General features: G+C 43.3%; 1 protein-coding gene across 4 annotated transcripts; it reads right to left on the bottom strand.

Moving 5' to 3' along the window:
* Nucleotides 1–252: 252 nt before the first annotated feature.
* Nucleotides 253–23,905, bottom strand: LOC137151818 (T-cell surface antigen CD2-like). Of its 4 annotated transcripts, none has more exons than XM_067546302.1 (8): nucleotides 23,813–23,905; nucleotides 22,683–22,728; nucleotides 22,003–22,070; nucleotides 20,547–20,761; nucleotides 16,371–16,679; nucleotides 10,912–11,166; nucleotides 5,229–5,345; nucleotides 253–2,358 (listed from the first exon to the last, which is right to left on the bottom strand). In XM_067546302.1, the coding sequence occupies exons 4-8, from the start codon at nucleotides 20,605–20,607 to the stop codon at nucleotides 2,144–2,146; spliced, it is 957 nt and encodes a 318-aa protein (XP_067402403.1). In that variant the 5' UTR covers nucleotides 20,608–20,761; nucleotides 22,003–22,070; nucleotides 22,683–22,728; nucleotides 23,813–23,905; the 3' UTR covers nucleotides 253–2,143. The 4 variants fall into 4 exon arrangements, with proteins under 4 accessions (XP_067402403.1, XP_067402404.1, XP_067402402.1 ...); XM_067546303.1 differs by having other exon boundaries at nucleotides 20,547–20,743; XM_067546301.1 differs by having other exon boundaries at nucleotides 20,547–20,743; nucleotides 22,003–22,728; nucleotides 23,813–23,904.
* Nucleotides 23,906–24,404: the final 499 nt, after the last annotated feature.

The raw sequence follows: 24,404 nt of genomic DNA, 5'->3' as shown, positions 1-24,404 counted from the left end.
GAGGCCCAGTTCTCCCCGTGCAAGATATCCCCCGCTGACGTCACAGGATAAACGGTGATCAAGGATGCACGACGTGGATCTTTCACTTACTCTGGTGGACAGGAATGGGCATGGATAAAGTTCTTGAGCTCCAGGACAAGAACAGCATGACCTCTCAGGACACAGGCAGGGTTCAGACACTCCTCCTGTCCATGATGGGGAGCTGGGTTGGACACAGGGTACCCCCACACCCTCCCTGTTGGCAGTGGATACTCAAGGGGACATAGAGTTGAGTATGGCCATTGAGGGTCACACTGAGGATCCTGTGGCCACTGAGAATCATGCATCTTCTTTCATTGCCTATTGATAACGAACATCCAAACTCCAGGAGCAGCACAAGCTAAAGCCCCATCATCCACCCTCTAATCTTTATTTATGCACTAGGCTGATATCTCATGTACAAAATAAAGTACAAGCCATTTAAAAAACAAAACAAACCTTAAAATAGTCTAAACATTAGCACACACTGCAGAAAGCTGGGCTCAGAGTGAGTAACATTTCCATCTATATTGACCGGCTTCTGAGGAAAAGCAAAGTACAACACTTGGCCCTGTGGCAGGACATGTAGGGCCCTCCTTCCCCACACGTCTCTTCCCCACAGCTGGCAGGTCATAAATAGGCATATTTGTGGAGAGAAATAAGGACGCACCTTTTAACCCCACAGAAATACTCTGGATACTCTGAGCCTGAAAGCTGCACCATACATTCATCTGCCTTCTGTGGCAAAATGGCAGCTGGATCTCTGGGTGAGTAGCAAGCTCCAGCCAGCATATTGTTCAGACCAGCTCTCACTTCTCCATTTAGTGTGCCATCACTAACACCAGAGGGGCTGCTTTAACCGTCCCGACAATACAGTGAATAAAAGAGAAGCGTGGGGCCTCTGCTGACCCAGCTGATCTACCTGCTAATCTTCCTGAGACTAACCAAGGGTGAGAGGAATAAGCAAGAATGGCTTTCCAACCGCGCAGTGTCACAGAGACATAGGGTGCTGATGGCAGGCCAGCCTAGCATGGCCTCCTTTATCAAAGCAAGAGCTCTCCATAGTCGTATGTAAATACCCCGGCTATATACCTTGCAGTTACCACCGGAATCGCCGGGTCACCTGACCTGCATCAGCACATGGACATTTGCTTTCAGAACTCTGACACAGGTCCTGTGACTGGGGCGGGTCTGTGTGTCAGAAGAACGACGTGGTGTCAGACATACACTGACTTGTTCACAGAAATGGAGCAAATGAGGCCTCCTAAACGGGAACCTGGCGGAGGAGTGGAAGACGCCGCCGCAGCATTTCCAGATTTTCCTGAAGCAAGTAGTATTGTAGAGGAAGCAAGAGGGTGAACTCATCCCCTCTGCTACACATGACTGGCTCCCGGAGGCACACCAACCTTAGTGGCCGAGCAGACCACCACACTTGGACCTGTTTTGAGACCATGAAGTGGCCATGGGATGAGAGAGCCAACAAGGCTCAGAGAAAGTAGTCATTAACTAGACTACTTGGTTTTGGTTAGTAGTATGTATTACTGTGTTACAGTAATCTCATAAACCAATGGATACTAGCAAGCATATTTGCCTTGGGAACCCTGAACCAGACCTTGTGAATGCAGCCAAGAAATAAAGTTGCAATTTCTTGCCAGCACTCCTATATGTCAGATCCTCATTGCACAACTATTTTCCTCTTCAGAAGATCGAATGGCTGGCTGCAACAATTAGAGGGGTGTTTTTGTGGGGATAGGGCAGTAGGGCAAAAGAGATACATGATATGAATGTCATCTCAATAAAGCCGTAGGGCCTTCCAAAAAAAAAAAAAATTAGACAAGAAGATGGCAAGGAGATGTAAAACCAAATGAAGCAAAAAGGAAGCAGATTTCAGGATTAAATGCCCCACATTAACATGCAGTCACTTGGATAGAATGGCCAAGGTCATGACCTTTGATCATCTTGCATCTCCATTGTTGAGCCTTTTCATCAGCCATTCAATATAAACAGTGATCGTCCACAACAAAAACAGCCAGTCAGGGGGATTGCAAGATTTGCAAGATTCTTTTTGTGGTGGGTCCCACCAGAGCAGGTTGTGGGACAGCTTCTGTTCCTCCAGGACATATGCTTAGGATCTCTCTTTTGTGTGGTTTGGAGACTTCGGATGAGTGCGTGGCCTGGGCCGCGGAGGCCGTGGCTGGTGCGGAGATTGAGACTGTGGAGGGAGTCTCTGCTGCTTGCGTGGCTGCTTCTGGGGACCATGAGCTGGAGGCTGAGGAAGTGCCCGATGTTTCAATTCATCGCCCGCTTGCTGAATTTGCATCAGTCTCTCCTCATCTGCAACTACAAAACCTCCAAGCAATTAGTTAATGACTCTAGGCCTGAGTAAAAAGGGAAGGTAGCACTTTTATTTGCAGCGAGCGGCTGCCACCTAGGGAAGGCAGCCTGGACACTGGCAAGCAGTCAATGCTTGCGTAGTTTGGAATGTAAGTGGTAGAGTGTTGGGGACCCTGTTTATTTCAATGAAACAATAAAACCTGGATTTTCCATCTACTCCCAGATACTTCTCTGGCCTGTCTGTGGGCCGGTGGGGATGGTGGTGCTCAAAGCGTGTTTCAATTGGTTCCATCCCCTCCCACTTCAGTGAGCCTGCTCTGCTGGACAGCTGCAACAGCTTACCAGCAGGTAGGAGATGTGCCAAGGAGACTGTACTCCTCTTTCATCTTTGGAGGTGATCCCTTGAAGGCAGGGTTGAGACAGGTGAGTAGAGGACAGCGTAAAAGAAGTTTTGCCCTGCCGCTGTCCGTGCTGTAATTGTTCTGTAGGTAAATAGAGGACTCCAGACACAAGAGCAATCAGTCTTGTATCTTTCACCAGCACTAAATTTACTTTACATAGATGAAGTAGACTAATGATCTTTGGCCACTTTATTGCCATTTCTGAAAGGCCAGTAACCGTATAAGATTTGATGTAAGGACTGAGTGACCCACTGGCTCAAATACTGATGTAACCCTAAACTCACATCGAACTATTCCCAAAAGGCTGGTTACCTTGATGATAACTAACACAGAGCTAAACACACCGTAACACTCCGTGAGGACAGGGATAAGTCAGTCTTAACATTGTCTCAATGGATCATGGATAAAACTTTGGTTCCAGTAAGGTTTGCCATGACCAGCTGACAAGATATTAAACACAACTGTCCCTGTCTACACTAACTGCTAGGGTACATTGTTTTAGTTACCATGTTTATTAACTAACTGTTTGCCAGAAGTTGGGAGGGGAGAGCAGGGGATGGATCACTTGCTGATCACCTGCTCTGTTCATTCCCTCCGAAGCTCCTGGCATTGGCCACTGTCGGAAGACAGGATACTGGGTTAAATGGACCATTGGTCTGACCCAGTATGGCCGTTCTTATGTTAATGACTCCTCAAAGTCATGTTCTAAATTGACTTAGTTTTCTAGTGAAGACAAGCCTGACAGGTCTGGGGTTTGGGTTTGGTTCAGATGAGCATGCAAAGGTTCAGTTGCTGAACTGTTCAAACCTCTCAGGTGTGCAAAGTTGGGCTGGAAATATTCAAAGGAAAGGCTATGGGGAGATTTTTTGGTCCTGCCTGTTTCTGGTCAAGCCAAAAACACCATGAAAACATCTCATGAGTATGTAAGATCAAGTTAAACCCTGCACACCCTACTGATATGATTGACCTCTAGTGATGATTTCATTGTTAATTATTATTTGTAACATTTTTATGTTCTTTATGTTCTTTAATTAGATTTCTCTCATTACATACCTTTTCTTCTTTTTCTGTGACTGTCAAAACTAAAATTCATAGCCTAAATTCTCAAAGATGACTAGTGATTTTGCATATGTCTACATTTGGGGCCCCTTAATGGGGCCTGATTTTTAGAGGATAAATAAAACAACAAAACGTAGCTCTTGTGCTCTGTATCACTATCGAGGCATGCCTATGTTTTCAAATGCAATTAGGGATTTCTGGTGCCTTTACATATATATAAGTAGGACCCTACCAAATTCACAGCTGTGAAAAACGCATCCTGGACTGTGAAATCTGATCTCCCCTGTGAAATCTGGCTATTGTAAGGGAGACCAGATTTCACAGAGCTGGGCATCCGGAGAGTGGCAGCGGCGGGCCAGCAGCAGCGCAGAGATGAGGGTGGCATGGTATGTAGGGGGTCCTTTTTGGTGAGGGGCAGGGCCGGCCTTATGGATAGGTGAATGAGCAACTGCCCAGAGCCCCATGGTCAGGGGGGTGCCATGGTCACCCCCCCACACACACACAGCCAGCCCAAGGCCCCTTTAACTCCTGAGCATAGAGCCTGGAGCCAGGGAGGGGTAAGGCTGGGGGGGGGGGGCCCCAGTCATGAGCTCCTAATGTTTGCCAGGCTGCAGCTACTAGTGCTGGCAGGCTGAGGAGGGCTAGGACTTCCTCTTCCCCTGCACAGGCCACTCCTAGGGCTGGGTCAGACCCATGTCCAGGAACCTCCCCTGGCTGCAGGAAGCTCCCCAGCTGCTGGCTCCGAAGGCAGTGCCGCCACCGCCAGGAGCAGCGCAGAAGTGAGGGTGGCATGGTATGGAATTGCCACCCTTACTTCTACAGTGCTGCTGGGGGCGGCAAATGCCTTCAAAGCTGGGGACCTCGCCAGCAGCTGCCCTCTGTCCGCCCAGCTTGGAAGGCAGCAGCTCAGAAGTAACCTTGCAGTAGCCTTCTACAGTAGCCTTGCCACCCCTTGGGACCCCCACAGTCACAACACAGGGAAATTTCAGATTTAAATATCTGGAACCATGAAATTGATGATTTTTTATATCCTATGATTGTGAAATTGACCAAAATGGACCCTGGGTAGGGCCCTATAGATAAGTTAATGATAAAGTGTGCTGGTGAGATTCTCAAGCTTATTATCTAGATCAAGGATGTTCAAGTAATCATGGATGCTTCTCTGAGACAAGCTTTTGGATGGTCTGTTCTCCCTTCACTCGTAAATAAGAGTCCTTGAAAATAGCACTGTCTCGTTTAAAAAAAAACCCATCAGAAACCAAGATTAAAACTGGCAATTGAAATGTAGAATTTCAGTGTGACAAAACTCAGTTCTTTCTCTCTTGCTCTCTCTCTTCCCCACAGATGAGCTGTTTGTGGAAAGAACTAGGAGATTTTAAGTGGTCAGACAGCAACATGAAAGTTTCAAGTGCTTACCCTGTTCTTCATATGGTTCTGCTCTCTTCTTCCTGATACAGTAAATCAACAGAGCCAAAAAGATGACAAAGACAACTGCACCTCCTGCAATGCTCAGAATGAGAACCACGTCCAGTCCTAGCTCAGAGAGAAGAAGGAGACATCACAGGGAAAGAAAACAACTCCAAGGCAAAGTCTGGAATTTGGTCCCAGTGTTCTGGAGGACGTACACATGTGAAGCTTATGACACGAATAATCATGATGACATGAATACCTTGTAGTTATGTAGCATCTTTTGTCCCAGCATCTCAAAGCATTTTCACAAACAATAAATTAAGAATCATAACACACCTCTGAAATAATGTTAAGTATTATTATCCCCATTTTACAGAGGGGAAAATTGAGGCACAGGCAAGGTTAAACCACTAGCTCATGATCACAGAAAGAATTCTGCTTCCCACCAAGTTTTCATGAAACATTAGACATGTGTGTGATGTGCTTTGTTTTATGAGCATTTGAAGCAGAATTCACAGGAGTGCCAAGGAATTTTACCCAGACAACAATAGGTTGTATCTTGCTGCTAGTGATGGTCAAACCTCAAAAGTCTCGTTCTAGATTGGCACACAAAGACCTGAAAGTCCTTCTGGACCTTTTAAGGACTTTCAGAATGCTTGAATGTACAAAAGTGGGGCTCCGAGTCTGACAAAAACAGACATTTCCAGGAGAGCTTCCTACTGAGGCAGAAATACTGTGAGAACAGCTTGTCTTGTGGTATTTCAGAGCTTGCTTTTCTAGCCTGGGCTGGAACTTGAAAGCAAGAGTTACACAACAATTAACAATCGTGACACAAAACTAACCAGATTTTGTACAACCTCAAACAAAAGTTTGGTTTGGTTTAAGGGGGAAGTTTGATGGGGCTGATCTTTATTTTAGCCAAATATGCTTGCCTGTATCTCCATATCCCCCTCCAGCTCCACATCTGTCTGGAAACGCCCCTCTACATCTGGAATGGCTATTTGACTGTTATATTCATTTGAGAGCAAGCCCTTTCAGAAAGGATACTGAAGGCTAAATTCAACACAAGTGTAAAGTTGCTCGTTGGGGGTAAGTTGGCCAAAAAGTAGTGTGAAGTACAGTAACTTGCACTGATTTTTGTCTTCAGTTGGTGTACAAACCAGTGTCATTTACATACGGAGGATGAAAACCTGACTCAGTCCTTCCTTAGGCAGAACTCCCATTGAAGTAGATTACAGTTGTATCTGCATAAGGACTTCAGGACTTGGCCCCAATGCGCAAAAGAGATTGGGTAGCAGTAAAGGCAACCAATGGGAGGGTGTCAGGCATGGCCCTCTTCTACCCCTTCAGTGTCTCGTTTAGGTTTGCTTTGCACACCCACTGAACCCCAAACCAGTGCAAGTGACAAACCTTTACAACTTACAGCTTGTCTGCATTAGCGATTTTTGCACCTATACTGATGCACAAATCCCAAATGTAGAGAAGCGCCTACATAATCTGGTCTGCAATTTTTTTCCCCTCCCCACTGAAAACTATGACTTTCTACTGTTGGTCTATTGCCTGGGGAAGAGGATTCCTCCTTACTGGCCCTAGGGTGACAAGGTAGCAAATGGGAAAAATTGGGACAGAGGGCATGGGGGTAATAAGCGTCTATATAAGACAAAGCCTAGAATATCAGGACTGTCCCTATAAAATTGGGACATCTGGTCACCTTAACTGTCTCCAGCCTCTTTGCCCATATATTCAAGATGGATGCTGGGCATAAAATTTGCAAAAAGGGAGGTTAAAGGACTGCACAAAACCTTTTGCACATTTACACACACTTATGTTTGTGTACAATCCTCTCCCAAATGTGTGGGCATATAGAGCACCAAATCATATAACAAATGGATATTGGAAAACCGCATTTAAATTTGCAAAGCCAAAGTTTTGCTCACAAAATGGGGGTGATTGTGTACTCGAAAGTAAGTGTGCACATGCAAAATGTTGTGCATGTTTTGAGTTTTGGGGCATGAAATCTGTCTTTAATTATCCCAGGCTTCCCCTTCCCCTCTTGTAAAATGGGTATAATAATACTTATTTCAGGTTGGCGTGCTGCAAGGCTTAATTTCTTAGTGTCTATGGTGTGAAGTTTTTACTCTCATCATCAATATTATTTGGGTTGCAAAATGGCACCTGTAAGCAGCCCAATTAAAACAAGATATTCAGGTAATAATAATACTGAGCTCTTACATATTGCTTTTCATTCATAGATCTCAGCAGGTCACTATCATTATTCCCATTTTACAGATGAGAAAACTGAGTTATAGGCAGATGATTTGACTTACTCAAGGTCCCCTAGCAGGTCAATAGCATAGCCAGGAACAGATCAGAAGTCTCCAGATTCCTAGTCCAGTGCTCTGTCAACTAGGCCCCACTGCCTCCCAGGGTTGAGAAAAAGGGTTAACAGACACCTGAGGAATTGTAATGTGACCGGGCCAGCTGACCCTTCCCCCCACCCATGTTTCTAGCCTGCATAGGAAGAAACCTGTGATGTGGTTTTTGTACTTTTTCCTGATATGACAGCTGTGCTATATATTTCTTCAAGACCTCTGTGACAAATGCTTTCTTTAGCTGTTGATGGTACAGGAAAAAAAACCAACACGGACTAGTTACTTATTCTCCAGGGTGTCAGAGTACCCCACAGTACCCAGCGCCTGATATCTGACAGGTAGAGTTCAGCAGCCAGGTCACCATGAAGAACACCACGAGCCAGATCCTGGGCTGGTACAACTCATCATAGTGCCACTGAAGTCAATAAAACTATGGAACAGCATTGACCTCCTCTGTAAAGTGCTCTGAGATCTATGGATGCAAAGCGCTGTATAAGGGCTAGGAATTCATTATTATGTCAGTTTACACCGGGGGAAGATCAGCCCTGAGTGATGAAAGAATGAACTTCAGGGTATAAGCTCCAAGTATATACACAAATGAATGTGACAGTAAGAAACGTCAACTCTACACTGCCTTGTGGTGACTCCATCTTTGGATCACCCACCTCATGTGTGCTTGTCCATGTAAAAGGGTTCTCCCTGGCTACATATGAGAACTGCTTCTTGACTTTTATATCTGCACACACCGTTCACTCGCTGTTGCAGGCTGCCACCACACTGTCTGAAGTAGCTATGAGTGGAAAATTGGATGCATCTCAACTTATGATGGACAGGCAATGACCTGTCCCTGGAGCAAGTCTGGGGGTGGGGAGAGGAGGGGGCTGGAGAAAGAACTTCCCTACTCCTGCATTAGGGCAGGAGGGGTCTTCATGTTTGTCGCTGGAGGTGGGGGATGGGCATGAGGCAGCGCCTCCCCCTCCCCCACTGAGCAGGGGTGGTACTTGTCAGTGTAGAGAAAGCCAGGGCCGTGCAGCTGCTCCCAGCCCTGCGCCAGATGGCGTGCCATCTCGGGCAGCTGGAAGTACTGGGCCTCCCACTGCCGGTGGCTGCACTCCGGAAAGTGCTGGGGCAGCATCAGCTGCAGTTCCTGGGGCTAGTCCAGGATGCAGCAGAAGAGGAAACCATTGCAGTGGTGGAAGAAGCAGCCCTGGCTATCCTGGAGCAGCTCGCTCAGCTGCTGCTGTGAGAACATGTGGCAGAACGGTGAGTCTTGCACCGACACCACAGCTCGTGCTGCATCACACACAGCTCCCCGTCCACATTCAGCACCATGATCTCCAGGAGTGTGGAGGAGCCTGGGCCCCGTCAGCATCCTTGCTCTCATTCCCGCTGCCCCATGTTCATCCCCCACGTCAGTTTATTCCTTTGCCTTTTTAAATTTAACTCCTTGATTTGTTTTTAGTGGGCCTAGGCTTTCAGATGGTGACATTTTACTTCATTGTAATTAGATTTGTTTTTATTTTGTTGTATAACACCTGTGTGCTTTGGTGGAGGATAGAATAATGCCTTCTAGATTATGAACTCTGTGGGGCATGGACAATGGGCCAAACTCGCTGTTTGCACTGAAGCCAAAGGAGTTACTTCTGTTGAGAATCTGTTCCATGTCTTCCACTGTATACCTTACAGCATAGAGTGCAGAGTCACTGGTCAACAAATATTAAATAGTGATGATTTAACATTTGGGATCTGTAATTTAGAACATGATTCTTTTGTAACAGCTGTACAAGCCCAGTCCTGCAGCTGTGACTCAGGCAAAACTACAGGGGAAAAGCCTGCAGGATTGCTCCCAATGTAATTAGCATGTAGGTTTCTATCACCCGATTGTCAATTTTACATATGGTACAGTTAAACTGGCTGGTGTCCGAAGGTGCCAGACGCCCAGATTAACAGGGCAAAGGGGACATCTGAGTTAATTGGCTAGATGGAGATTGATAGACTATAAAGCCAGTAAGGAACATTGTGATCATTCTAGTCTGACTTCCTGTATAACACAGGCCACAGGACTTTACTGTAGATGGGAAGCCATCAAAGATGTTCAGATATTATTTTGAAGAGACTAAAAATAACAGTGTTAAAAACAAAATTTCATTACCTACTTTTCTATTGACACTTGACATGATTAAAAATGAAAGGGTTTTGGAGACCTGATTCATTTTTAATTTATTGACTTCTTGCATTTTACCCAAGTTGGACAATTAAAGAAAAGACTGGTCAGTTTCAGCTGTGTTTCTAGGGAGTTTCACTGCCTGCACACTAGCCTAATGTTGCTGGGCTTGCCTCTTCAACACTGCAGGACACTGTTTCAGTTCAAACAAAAAAATTGTTGCTGATGACTTTTTTTCTCCTAAAGTTTCATGAAAATATTCCTATGAAATAGTGGGTTTTGTAAAATCTTTTCCCTTTAAGAAAGTCTACACCTGAGGTCTAACCTACCTGATTGCTCATTAGCTCAGTAGCACTACTGGCACCAACAGAAGGAGTCCCATCAGCGTGGGTAGGTAGTGCTGTCTAGATCCCCTGAGCAACGTAGCTGGGTCAACTTAACCTTTTAAAAATGAGATCGATCTAAATATGTTGCTCGGGGCCATGAAAAATTTTGTGCCTTGAGCACTATAGTTACGTTGACCTGACCCCCAGTGTAGACGGGGCTAGGTCAATGAAGGCATTCTTTTGTCAATCTCGCTACTGCCTCTCACGGAGGTGGACTAACTACAGTGATAGAAAATCTTTCTATCACTATAGGAAACATCTACACCATGGCACTACAGCTGCATAACTGTGCCACTGTAGCACCTGTAGTGTAGGCATAGCCTCACACTGATGTAAATCAAAAGCAACTCCACTGAAGTCAATGCAGTCACATAGTGTACAGCGTAAAACTGGATTAAGAGAGAGGAGAATCAGATCCATTCTTTGGAAATGTAAGGTGTTAGCTGATGTCCTGACCTATTTTTCTACTTGGGTAATTTTATTCTACCTAACTACAATGACCTTTGCAGTTATAATAGTCTGTGCAAGGCAAAGGATACGGTGGGTGCTGTAGAAATAATAAAGAATAATAATTGGAAAAAAAAGAGTTTTGGTTTTTGCCTCCTTCTGTGTAGCACTGCTGGACGCTATATAAAACCTACTGCATGTCAGCTCCCTCGTAGTTATTATTGGGCTGACACTGGTTTTAGAATCAGCACCCTGGAGATATCTGTAAGTTTGTAAATCTTTGTGGGCTGTGATTAGGATACCTTTTGTAGACATTGTACCTGAACATTTGATTTCCTGAGTCTCAGTTTTTGTGCTAACATCATTTTTAACTTCACATTGGAACTTTCCAGTAAGGATTTTGTTCTTGTATTCAATCTTCCATTTGTCATTTACATATTTTGCCTCATTTACGTGGAGAGATTGGTTATTTCGAAACAACTGTAAAGTAGGTTGATTCTTCTGCTTCACCTCACATGTCACAGTTAGGATTTTGTTTGAACATATCCATTTGATTTCTGGTTTAGAGACAATTTCTGAAAGAGAATAGAAGAGGCAATCAGGCTGTGAAGATGTCTCTTTTTAAAAAATTCATTATTAAAGCAGAACAGGCAAGATCCACAAAATGATACAAAGGAATCTGCAGGGATTTTAGAGGCATGGGCAGAGCATAACAAAATGATCATGTGAAAAGTTCTGGGGCAAATTAATCTGAAACACAGATATTCAATGAGAGAGAAAGTAGCAATGCCAAAAAAAATAAAAGGCATGAGAGTGAACAGCAAATTAGACCCAAGGAGGGATGTGATGTGGCAACAATAAGGGCCTGCACAACACTGGTCTGCACACTTGTTTTTTCATAACAAGCTTAACACATTTATGACTCATTGCCAGTCTCCTCTCTGTTCCCTCCCTGCAGATCTGTAGAGTGTTTCTTCTTGAGATAACATCTCGTTGTTTGTTTAGAGAGAGAGAGAATCCCTGTCCCTTCATCCTATTCAATTTTGAAACACAGTGGGCTAGATCTCTCTAGCTCAGCGACACTCAGACTGGGCTCACACAAGCTGCAAGTGGCTCTTTAATGTGTCTCCTGCAGCTCTTTATAGCACATGATATTAAAACACTGTGTGATTTAATTATTAACCAGTCAGAATGCTTTGACTATGTTATTAACCAATTAAGTTATCAACTTGCACTAAGTTAACTTTTTCGCTGTGAGAATAATATATATATATACACACACACTAAATATTTCCTGTCATACTGTTTGACTGTTTATTGTTGTACTATTATACAATACGAATAGTACTCTAGTAAATGAAACAATGAATTCACACTACTTTGGCTCTCTTGGGTAATATTGATCACTAATGTGTCTCCTGAACCACTGAGGTCTGAGTATCACTGTTTTAATTCAGGGAGAATGGCCTCAGGCAGTGCCTAAGCATGGAGCAAACTCCTAATTTCCCCTTGCAAAATTTTCACTGTATCATCCCATCTGGTAGGCAGAGTTAAGGGATCCTGCTGATTTGGGAGACTGCACACTCCTTCTCATGGATCCAGGGACACAGGAACTGTGTTCCATCCATACAAAGCTTGGAGCCAACTTGCAGGCTCCATCCACTGACCACCTCCCTCTCTGTTTCCAGAGCAGAGTTGGCACTAGCTGGGGTACCTGTACCTGGGGTACCTGTACCTGGGGTACCTCATTAGCAACAACCAGGGAGAGGACCCTGAGCAAGGTAATATAGGCAGAGCTCTAAGATGTAACACCTCCCACCTGGGTCTGTGTGTGGAAAACTGATCTCAGGACAGGGGGAAGAGCCAAGAAGAGCAAAACATCCCCTGCTGCACTGTCTCCAGCCACAAATCTCTCCGATACTATGCAGGCTCTCAGACATTAAGGTGGTTGGTTGGGAGGCAGGGAGACCACAGTATTTCCTCCCCTCCCTACAGGGGCCATTAGTCCAAGGTAAGCAAACACAAATTGCAGTTGCTCTGGGAGAAGAGCTATGCTATGCAGGGATGAGTTGAGATGGGGGGAGGAGGGGATGGGGAGCTTACATGAAGGCTTTCCATCATAGAGCAAAGAGGCAATAGAATCCTTGTACACAGCTCTGGCATGACTGCATCTGCCACTGTCCACTCAGTGTGGGCACCAGAAAGATTGGAAAGGGTTCATAAAAAGAGCAGTAAATGTTATTAGGATGCCTGGAGGGAAGGACTCTGAGGAAAGGTGAAAAGAGTTAAAGTGTGGTTATGATCAGAAAAGTGGCACCTTCTTCCAGAACTCCACGGAACTGCTCCTGTGTAGTCAGAGTCAGACCACTTGACTTCAGTGACAAAAGGAAGTTTTACTCCCTTTTACTTCTGTCTTATCATGTGTGTTTCTAATGAGTACATCATTAGAGAACTGAAAGAACAAACCCAGGACAGATATATGATCTTGTCTACGTGAGCTATGCAGTACAGCTGCCAACAACACAAAAGTGCTTCTGCCAGTACACTTTACACCAGTCCCCCAATAAGCTACATCGGCAAAAGCACTTGGATGCTGGTGAAGGACATCTACACTTGGGCTTATGTTAGCATAGCTATGTCAGTAAAACAAATACAAATTACATCCCTACCTGACATAGCTATGGTGGTATTAGTGCATAGCCCGGACCTTAGCCACATCACTTACTGCGCTGCTGGAATGTGTTCAGATACTACAGCCAGGAGTGCAGTATAAGAACACAGGCTAGACTAGAAATCCTCTTAGCACCCCAGAGGCAACGAAGCAATGAATAAGCTGGTTTCTGTTTCCTATTGTGCGCTGTGAATTGGTAGTGGAGCTCCCATTGCAGAATCTCTATTACTGGAGATGCAGCATGGGCCAGCAATAGCCCACCCTGACTCTGAGTCCAGGTTGAAATTGTAAGGACATCAGTTGGGAGGTGGGGGGAAAAGAGACCGGGAGAAACAACTTTTTTACTTTTACACTGAGCAAATTCAATCAGTCAGTTCAAAAAGCGTGGATTCCCACAATCCATTTTATAGTCATTTTTCAGAGCACTGCACTTCAACTATAGCACTAAGTGCCAAGCAAACCCTGTTATCAATCGATTGTACACAGTGTATATGTAGGTGCAAAGTGTGCCCTGATCCTGCTAACACTTAAGCAATTGCATGATTTTACTCAGGGCTGGACTAAGGCATAAACACTATTCATAGATTCCAAGGCCGGAAGGATTCCTAGCGATCATCTAGGGCTGACCTCCTGTATAGCACAGGCCATAGAATTTCACCCAGTAGTTTCTGCATCAAGCCCAGAACTTCTGTTTGAACTATCTACAGCATATATAATTTCAGAAGGACATCCAGCTTTGAAACATTCTAGAGCCGATGGACAGGTGCCTAGGGTCCTGATTCCTAGATTCACATGATGATGCCAGAAACTAAGTTTTTATTTTAAAAAATAATTATGCTATCCATCTGACCCTAATCACTGCACCTCACAATCACTAATGGATTTTATCCTCCCAACACTCCTAAGAGGTATATCCCCATTTCACAGATGATAAACTGAGACACCAGGATAGATTAAGTCACTTGCTCAAGGTCACACTGGAAGCCTGTGGCAGAGCTTGAAATTCTACCCCGATTTTATGAATCCCAGTCCAATGCCTTAACCAGTATACCTTGAAAACGTAACCCAAGTATAACAGATACACTGATGCCTCCCTGAGTCTGCAGAGCCTGTAACAATAGCTCTGAGAGTGGTGATTTGAGAATGATCGCTCCTTCATGGCTTTGCTAGGGTAGTGGCAGCAGGTGCCCACACATGGAGTCCTGTGTTTCAGAAGGTGGGCCTCCCCACCAGCCCAGCAGATGACTCTTGTGTGGTGCCCCAGTTGTCCCTGTGTGGTGAGGTCACAAGCTGGGAAAGTGGCCACAGGGGTCCACATACCTAGGGTGCCAGATTGCCTTAATTAGCTTTTGACTTTAGCCCCTGAACACTTTGGGACTATTCCTAGGAGTAAAGTTGTGCATGTGCTTAAGCCCTTGCAGAATTGTGGCCTCTTTTTGCAGTTATATCCTAACAAGTATTACTACACAAGAACATCTAGTAGGAGGTCACTCATGCTGTCGATGGTGTCTGAGTTGACACTGGTCACCTCCATGTAGATTGTAATTAACCCCAAAAAGAAAAGCCTTTAAAACAATAAAGATTGAAGAAAAAGATTGCATAGAAAAAGCATAGAAGTTGAGCTAGTAGAAAATAAGGACTTGAACGTCAAACAATTTTTTAAAATTCTGCTCTAATTTCTTTTCTTTAAACATTTTAAAATTTAATCAAAATCTTGAAATTCAAAAAATTCTAATCAGCTGTAATAATTGGTCAATAAACAAGAAAAAATATTCCAATATTTTCCCTGTTGTTTTTTTTAATTCAAAATTTTGTCAGGATTTCTAAGTACAAAAAATTTTCCACCAGCCCTACTTATAAGGGATGGAACAGGTGAACAGTAAGCAGGAGACCTGTTAAATTAAAACTAAATAGGGAGCCAGTCACGGAATCATTTACTAATGATCAAGCTTCAGATGCAGCAGTAAACATAGCTTGCATGTTTACATCCTGCTTTAATGGTAGGATCAAAAGCAAGGCATGAGAACACAGTAGAAGGAAAATCTCCATGTTACAGAAATGTGTGCAAGATGCCAGGCTTTTTCAGCAACCTCCTGTTTTAGGAGACTGCCTACAGTATTCCAAATGTACAGATCACAGTTCTGCTTCACATCCCACTGGTTAAACAACCTAGAGCGATCAGTGCCTTGAATGGCTGCTTAAGAAAAGTTTCACTGTCTGTAGCAGGCTGACGAGATAGCAAGTGTGAAAAATCGGGACAGGCACCTATATAAGACAAAGCCCCAAATATATCAGGACTGTCCCTATAAAATCGGGACATCAGGTCACCCTAGGAATGAAATCAAGGCTTGAATTGAGCAACGGTATGTGTACCAGCACTCTCCTGAGCTGTCTTTTTGGGCTCCAGAATGTGTGTTTTATGGAGGAGAACACAAGTTTGAGGAGCCCAGCAAAGTCCATGGGTATATTTGAAGCCTGCTTAGGAGAGCCAAACCCCAGGAATCCAGCAGAGTATGCAAACATTTCAAACATCTCCACAATCCATTGTGAGTGTCATCTCATTTTGGTGTCTCAAGTGGTTATTAATTTGTGGGAGGATCTTGGAAGAATCCTACCAGCATTTTTTTCCCCAAGTTAGATCCCAACCTCCCGTTCCTCCCAAATATATATAACACACCATGGTTTCTGGTTATTTTGTGTGGTAAAACAACAGCTCAGTGTGACCTGAGCTAAACTCTTCCATTGTTCATAGGTCCCGGTGCAGGTCTGTTTGCCTGGCAATGTTTGTGGCTGATGTGAGAGAGAAGAAATCAGACAGCAGAGGGGAAATGGGAGAGCAGAGGAACTCAGCAGCAGGAACAGGGGGAAAGAAGGAAACAGGGATACTCTCCTGGCAAGAGAGGGAAAAGAGGAACCCTCTCAGCAGAACTTACCCAGGAGCAGAAAAAGGGAATAGACGCAGAAGAGCTAACCCTTCAGTGAAAGGGAGCCCATGCAGCAAAGTTAGAGACCAAAAAGAAACAGGATGGAGACCCATTCAGCAAAAGGAGAGAATGGTAACAAGAGGCTCATCTAGCTGTGGTTGGAGAGAAGTGGAAGGGGACTCACCATGGATGCTCAAAATTAACTTCTTCTCCACTTGCTGAACTCCCTTGTTATCGTGCACTTGCACTGTGTAAACGCCACTGTCCTCTTTGACCAGGTGTTTTATTTGCAGGGTCCCATTGTCGGATAGCTTAAACCTTTCCTCGTCCCCCTTTCTGTAATGTGTCTGTACGTGATTTTTTATTTTCATGAGGACTGATGCATTTTTGAACCATTTTGTTTCAAATGGCATTTTCTTGTCGAAGTCAGGAATGTTCAAGAAAACAGAAGCATTCAGAACCCCGTAAACTTTACGAACTTCATTTGCAGAACCTTCAAATAGGAGAAGAACAATACAGCCCAATTAGTGTATGGTCAAAGTGTTTATGGATGAGAGTTAACAGGAGACACTACATGATTAAATAACTTGGTCACGAAGTTAAACTCCCCACTTTCCCCCTATTCCCCAAACTACTCTTCATTACTAATGTGTGAATTTATATAGCTGCTTTCATCTCAAGCCTCAAAGCAACTCCCAAACATGAGTTAGTTAAGCCTCCCAACACCCCATTTTAATTCTGAGAACCAGAAATTAAGGGCTACATTTTCAGAAGTGCCCTCTAACTACGGGTGTCTTGGTTTTGGAGGTGGTCATTTTAAGATCCCTGGGGCCTAATTTTCAAAGGCACTGAGCACCTCTAGCACCAAGTCAATAAGAATTGTGAGCGCGCATTTCCTCTGCCAACCAGGCTGTATTGTATGTGCCTCAAGATGGGCACCCACAACTGAGGGAACCAAAATTACTCAAAACACTTCTGACGATTCAAACCCGTGGCCAAAGTTTTCAAGTAACTAGTGATTTGGGGTGCCTCAATTTAAACTTAAGACAGGCTAAAGACCAGGTGCTCAGCGTTTTCTGAAAAACAGACTCCTTTAATGTGTCCTGAGTCAGACACTGAAAAATCATTAGTCACTTTTGAAAATCTTTGCTTTAGTGACTTGCCTGAGGTAACAGAGAGTGACAGTGGTGGGACTAAAACCCAGGGATCCTGGATCCTACACGGCTCTGATTATGGGATACACACCCATTTCATGGGTACTATCACCTGATAAACACGGGCACAAAGGCAGGTTTTTCTCTCTCCTCAGGTCACCTTTGACTTCAGTTCCTTTTGTGCAAAACGTGTAATACCCAGCTCACAAGGGTGCTACAGGAAATGGCTGTTCAGCACTAGCTGTTAGGTGTCACTTAAGGGGCTAAACATTGGTATTATTAAGAAAGGTAAATGCCGGTTAGCATTGTTCACACTGTTACTTATAAAGGCGCATGTATCTTCTCATGGTATATTCTGTCACAAGAGCTCATGCCCATTTATCTCAAACTGAATCACAGTTCTGCATACTGAATAGAAATAGCAGATTGTGTTTTTAGAGCATAGACTTTGCCTGAAGGTGACTTCAAATGAAAAACACAGACATCTGTGTAACTCCTTAGTCCATACTACATAAAGCAAGCTGCTAAATAATACTGAAACTATCAGAGAAAGGTTAAATACATGCTTATAAGTTTCAAATTAAATAAATTAATTAGCAGCAAAACTTTCATTCATAACCAAGGATTATTCAATTTTCCATTTTCTAAATTAATTCCCCTCCAATCTCTGGGATAAAGCTATACTGGTAGGCAGAGTGAGCTACGTTGAATTCATTTTTACAAATTTTAAGTTATTTTCCCCTATAGAGAGCAACTGAGTTTATAAATCTTTTATTAATATCTATAATCCTTTTATTATAAAGCTTTCCTTATATCTAGGATATGATAAAATACATCACAGAAAGGAAAACTGAAAACTAATTGCTGCCTTGTGTAATAGTACCATTGGAGTCAAATAAAAAAAATTAGAATCTCATGCTTGTGCAGCAAAATAATTACTAGAGAAATCTGAGAGAGACAGCCCATTAGAGCTTGTAAGAAGACAAAGCGTTTTGTGCAATGTAGCCACAAACCCAAAGGGAAGCTATTATTGTGCTATCATGTTTCTTAAAAAGTATTCAGCATTTGTAATGGAATATTCTGAAATCAATCACTCCTGGAAGTGTACCTATTTTAATAATAGTCATTCTCCCAATAAATGTTAACAGGAGCACTTTTGTAAAACCTGCAGCATTTTTGACAATAAAGAAAAAAAATGTAATTATTACTATTTATTAGTCATACTGCACATTCTATCATTTATATTTTGCATATGTAGAGGAGGGAAAGTTGACCAAAATCCTGAGGAAGGAAAGCTCAGTAGCATTCCAATTGACAGGCAATTCTGATAGGTCTTTACAAGTTTGTTTGGTCTCCCGAATCATTGAAACAGAAGTCTGAGCATCTCAAACATACAGTACTACTAAGTCATCTGTATAAAACAATATTTTTGATAGTGCCAGCTACAAACTGCTAAATTGCAATTACAAAGAGGGTGGCATGGTTCACATGCAGTGAGCTAAAAAGAGTAGCACTTATAGTAACTTTACCCATCTGAGAAAAGAAATATTCACTTTTAAGGTTTCAAGCATTTGAAACAAATAGAGCCATTCACGGGAATCAAGAGTCTGTTTTAAGTCCATATCAAGAATATATTCCTTATTTATTTAGTCCTTGTACATAGAAAACATTAAACAGACATCATAAATGATCTACTGTTGAATGACAGGAATAAATCCATGAATGGTTCTTGTGTACTGGATCCGTTACTATCTGTTCTAATGTTTAGATCAAAGTTTAAAAAAATAAATGCTATAACTTTAAATACTGCTACGTATGAACCTAGTGTAATTTACAAGCTAGAGCAACTCCACCCTACTGTATGATCATTTATCACCTATATTCATGTGTGAAAATAACTTGCCTGTCAACAATTCCGTTTACCTTTAATAAAATGTTAGTTACTAAAAAAGAGCAACGCATCTACGTGATGCACAGAAAAGCCACTCTTGAATAGGATTACCAAAAAAATGCAACAACAGCTTCTCTGAGAGCAGTAAGGAAAACACCATGCTGACACCTACCTATGTTAAAACTCGTCAGATAAAGGATTGTTAACCTGAAGCTAAAACTGTTTACAAAGTATTATTATAAATAAAATAGCAAGCTCAGGTCGTGGGTTCCCCCAGACTGAAAGCTAAATAAAATAATAATAGTCAAAAGATCTTAAAGCACTTTGCAAAGAAAGGTAGATATTGTTATCTCCATTTTACCAATGGGAAAAGCAAGACCATGTGCTCAACAATAAGGGGTCGATCCTACAAAGTGCTGAGCACCCTGCCCCCAACAGCAAAGCATTTGAGTATATGCTTCAATCTCAGCACGTGAATAGTCCTTTTGAAGTCAGTAGAACTACTCACATGCTTAAAGTGAAGCATGGACTGGGGACAGAGTGCTCACAACTTTGCCAGATGGAGTGCTTGGAGTTTTAGGGTGAAATCCTGGCTCAACAGAAGTCAATGGCAAATCTCCAGTTGCACTCTGTGGGGCCAGGATTTTACCCTAAAGGTCCCATTGCCAGATCCCCAAATATCTGATCTCTTTAAATGTTTACATTTATTTACACTGCAGTTGCTGTGGCAATAGCAATAATTCTCCTAGAGACAAGGGAAACATCTCTAATTTTAGTAGAATTAAACCAGGGAAGAATCTGGCCCATGATATTTAAGAAAGATCCAAGCAACTTTCCATTTTTAAATCAGATCATCCATCCAAGCTCCCCATTTAGCTTTAAGTAGAAGATGTCTGGCAGAGATGGGATCAGTCACGTTTAATTTTGCTTACACATTTCTGTGTTATAAGCACTATTAAAGGAATGATCTAAAACATACTAGTAATAACTTGCTCCTCAACTATAACTGAGTCAGGAAACAGGTTTAAAATGTGCAGTGTGGACAAGACCTCCCCAAATTCTCATAACTGGGTGAAACCCCTGGATAGTGCAGTTATAGGTTATAATTGAAAATTATAGCTGTATTGCAAGTGGATCCCCAAGTCAATTATAATTGTGTCATAGATGGACCTAATTCAGTGCCCTGTTAAAATGTCCATCATCCTTGTCTGGGTACAAGCAATGGGTGTTAACAATCTACCGTAGTTTTAAATGCTTCAAGTGCAATTTTAAGCAAAGCCAGCCTGAAAGAGCAAAAAAGCTGGTGCAAACTCACCTTTTACACAGAAGAATAAAACCACCAGGCACTTGACTAGAAAAATCCTCCTCAAGTTCATTTTCAATACTATATTTCCAAACCGTTCCTGCGTGAAGAAAGCTCCTGGCCAGAGAGATGAAGTTCTCTTATGATCATCAGCCGTTCGGTGTGCTAGCAGAGCCCTTGCACCTCTTGTCTCCTCCTACTCTTGCTCCCTGTAACATTTCTCATTTCTGTCACACACACACAAGTAGAGTGGAACTGTTTGTCTGTCCATTGTTTTAACCAGGGTTTAGGAACAACTTGCGGGCAATTATGACTGTGCAGTTACCAGGAAAGTGCAAGCCTCAGATATCAGAATTTTCCCCAATTTTGTCCAATTTCAGAACAGAACCTGAGCCACATCTCTCTTTGATGTTCAGTTAAGGTCCTTGACCTCTACATCCATGTCCCAGAGGAAAGGATGTGGATAAGTCTTACTATTCTCCCATTGCCACTGCCTTGAGAGATCTTGTTGGGTGAGAGACAAAGAAAAGGCCCAGCAGCCAGCTATCACCCTCCAGGGTCTTCAGGGAGTAGCCTGCAGGTTTAAGAAGTAGCTGAGGTCTGCTGAGAGGAGGTGTGTTATGTAGATAGGATAAACACTTCACTTGAAAAGCTTCAGATTAGCTCACGTAAACATTTGAACTTTGAGGGGCTTTTGAACTGAAACTTAACTCCAGGCTTAGCGAGGTTCACCCATAATTAGCAGTACTGCTCAAACACACAGGTGTTTCAAAACCCTTTTGAGCATTTAGGAATGAGTCTGCTGTGAAAGACACAACCAACCCTATGGAGAATGAAAACAGTGCCTCATTCTCCCCCAGGATTTGGTCTTGTGTGAGGGGCTGCTATCTGGAAAAGGGGATGTCTGGGGCCAACAAGGGATAAAATGTTAAGAAAGCTCTTATTCACTGTTACAGCATTAAACAGTTAAGTGTAGTCTGGGGTTTAGTGTCAAGTTATTCTTGGCTTACTCCCTTTGTAACAACAACAAGCACCAAAACAAATCTTTCTAACCCTTTGTTAAAGGCACAGAAAAATAAGGGAAAACCAGTTAAAGCATTTAAAATGTAAAGTATGAGGGCAGGTCTACGCTTATAACGCTGCAGCGGGGCAGCTGCACTGATGCATTTGCACTGCTGCAGCACTTTAGTGAAGACACTCTATGCCGATGGGAAAGAGCTCTCCTGTTGGTGTAGTTAATCCTCCACCCCGAAAGGCGGTAGCGATGTTGGAGGGAGAAGCTCTCCCGCCAACATAGCGCTGTCTACACTGGCACTTAGGTCGGTATATCTTTATCGCTTGGGGGTGCAGGTTTTTTCACAGCCCTGAGCGACATATTTATACCAAAGTAATTTCATATTGTAGACCTGGCCTTACCTGAGGCTTTCATTTTAACAAAATCCCTTATTCCCTTTCCCTTTAGCTGTACCTTGTTTTATAAGGGAAACTCCCTGTCTGATAGTCTTTTAGATGGTGTTAACGATGGCCATAACTGTCCTGTTGGGAAAAAGAGGAAAAGTTAGTTGAGAAGGGCTGTAGCTGCTGTTGTTGCTGGAATCCAATGCCGCTTCCTTCAGGACAAAACCAGACTAACACACACACAAAAGGGGAGAGAAAAGAACAGAAAATATAGAAAATGCAGCATCTGTCTCGGGTGTTGACTTTTCCTTACAACATGGCCACTGAAGAAAAATGGACACAGCACCCAGTCTCATCAGCTACTCAGGACCTGACAAACTTGTATCAATATCAGGCTGTTTAAAGCTTTGCTTTTGGCTACCTTTATGATCACAGGCTCACAGCTGAGTTGCCTTGGCAGGTTAAGACAGGCCATGGTATTAGACAGAGGCGAAAGAGAGAGAGAGGAAAGAAAAGTGGAGAGGGGGAAAGGAAAAGGACACCCATAGGAAGAAGTATGACAGCAGGAACCAAAGTCTCAGATTCCAGGTGGTGTTCGGGATTTAGATGAAGCCATGAAGGTGGTGATGTCATCTGGGTTCCTCTTTCTGACTTGGCCTGGTCAGAGTAGAATCAGGGAGAAGATGACCCAACAGTCTCTCATTGGACAAAGACCCAATAGGATCCTAGGTGACAATGTGGGTGGCTTACATGACGGTGAAGCTCAGTCATTCCAGTTCACCTGCCCCCCTTCTCCCTGCAAACAAACAGTGTTTAAGAAGGGATGGCAACTGAACACCATTAACGTTAACCAATCAAAACATTTCTCAGTAATTTCAATTATAAATATTTCCTGTCACTATTAGAGTCCTTTAGCTTATTGTCATGTCACTGTCAAGCTGGAGAGAGGTTACTAATGGAGTTCCTTAGGGACCGGTCTTGGGACCAATCTTATTTAAACTTTTTATTACTGACCTTGGCACAAAAAGTGGGAGTGTGCTTATAAAGTATGCGGATGACACAAAGTTGGCAGAACTTGCCAATACAGAGGAGGATTGGGATATCATACAGGAAGATCTGGATGACTTTGTAAACTGGACTAATAGAAATAGGATGAAATTTAATAGTGGAAAGTGCAAGGTCATGCATTTAGGGACTAATAACAGGAATTTCTGCTATAAGCTGGGGACACATCAGTTTTAGCTATATAAACTGAGGTCTAAAAGGAAGTTCTTTGGAACCTAACTGCAGGACACAGACCAAGAGCAGAGCTTCCAGACCTCAACACCCTACCAACCACATTGTGCAGAAGCTGGAGTCCCCAGATGATCTAATCTTGATTGGCCACCAGGAGAAGTTTGTCTCTCCAGGGAGTGGAGAACATTGTATGCTTAGCATGTTGTAAGGTTCGGTATGGTATTTCGGTGGCGGGAATAGAGCAGACAAACAAAATGGAGTTCAATTTAGCTTATTTATTGAATGAGGTAACGAAACAGGGACGTGGCTGGGAGTCCCCTGAAATATTGCAACAGTAGTGCCAGAGCAAGTCTTACTACAAGAAGGAAAATAAAGGCACAATCAATTACAAGAATAAGAAGTAATAATTTGCAGGTGCGGGTAGGCATCTTATACTAAGGGAAGGTGCCCACACTCGCCATCGTGATTATTGTTATTATTATCATTGGTCGGGCAGCAGCAGTAACAGCAACACTTAGCAAGCAAAGAGGTGTACCATAAAGTAAAGCAGAGGCCCACCCAGAAGATACCTATCACAATATACCACTGGGGGTCCATTGGATGAGAAAGGGTAGACCTGCCTAAGCAAGCAGAGGGGCGCTTACCATTGCAAGAACGAGGAGGCCCATGTTTCGTTCTGGTAAGCGAGTGGCGACCCGGGAACCGTCCTGAGAGCGGCATCCGCTAGCACTTCTGCGGATCCCCGAAGAGAGTCTCTCTGAGGAGGGGGCCCCTAGGCTTCTTATACCCTCTTTGCTATTATTCTAATTAGTGACATTTGTCTCAATCCCCATGGGGATTGGGCCTTATTTTAAGTTCCGTTAATCTATTGGTTAGTTTATTGGTGGCTATTCAGGGGCTTTCTGGAAAAAGGTGATGTTAGTTGTTTACTGCAGAAAAGCTTAATCACAGTGCTGATATTACTTGATTTATAACTAAAATAGTATCTATTCTGCTGACCAGGCATCAGCAGACTTACACTTCATCTCGGGATTTTCCAGGCCCCGTGGCACTTCCTCTTTTTGGAGGCTTGTCAGAGGGAAGTGCTCGGGCCATGCCCCCGAGAGGCCTAACTCTTGCTCTTGTTGATTGTTAAAGCTTCAAAGCTTAGCATTGCTTTCAGGGCTCTGCCTTTGTCAATCTATACTGATTTCGCGTGACAATGTCTTGCGCGCCCTAACACATGTGTATTCTGTT

This window comes from Emydura macquarii, unplaced genomic scaffold, assembly GCF_026122565.2.
Source record: "Emydura macquarii macquarii isolate MOO-44397 ecotype Brisbane River unplaced genomic scaffold, CSIRO-AGI_Emac_v2 contig_1119, whole genome shotgun sequence".
Classification (NCBI taxonomy): domain Eukaryota; kingdom Metazoa; phylum Chordata; order Testudines; family Chelidae; genus Emydura; species Emydura macquarii.
This window is presented reverse-complemented; position numbering and strand designations above follow the sequence as displayed.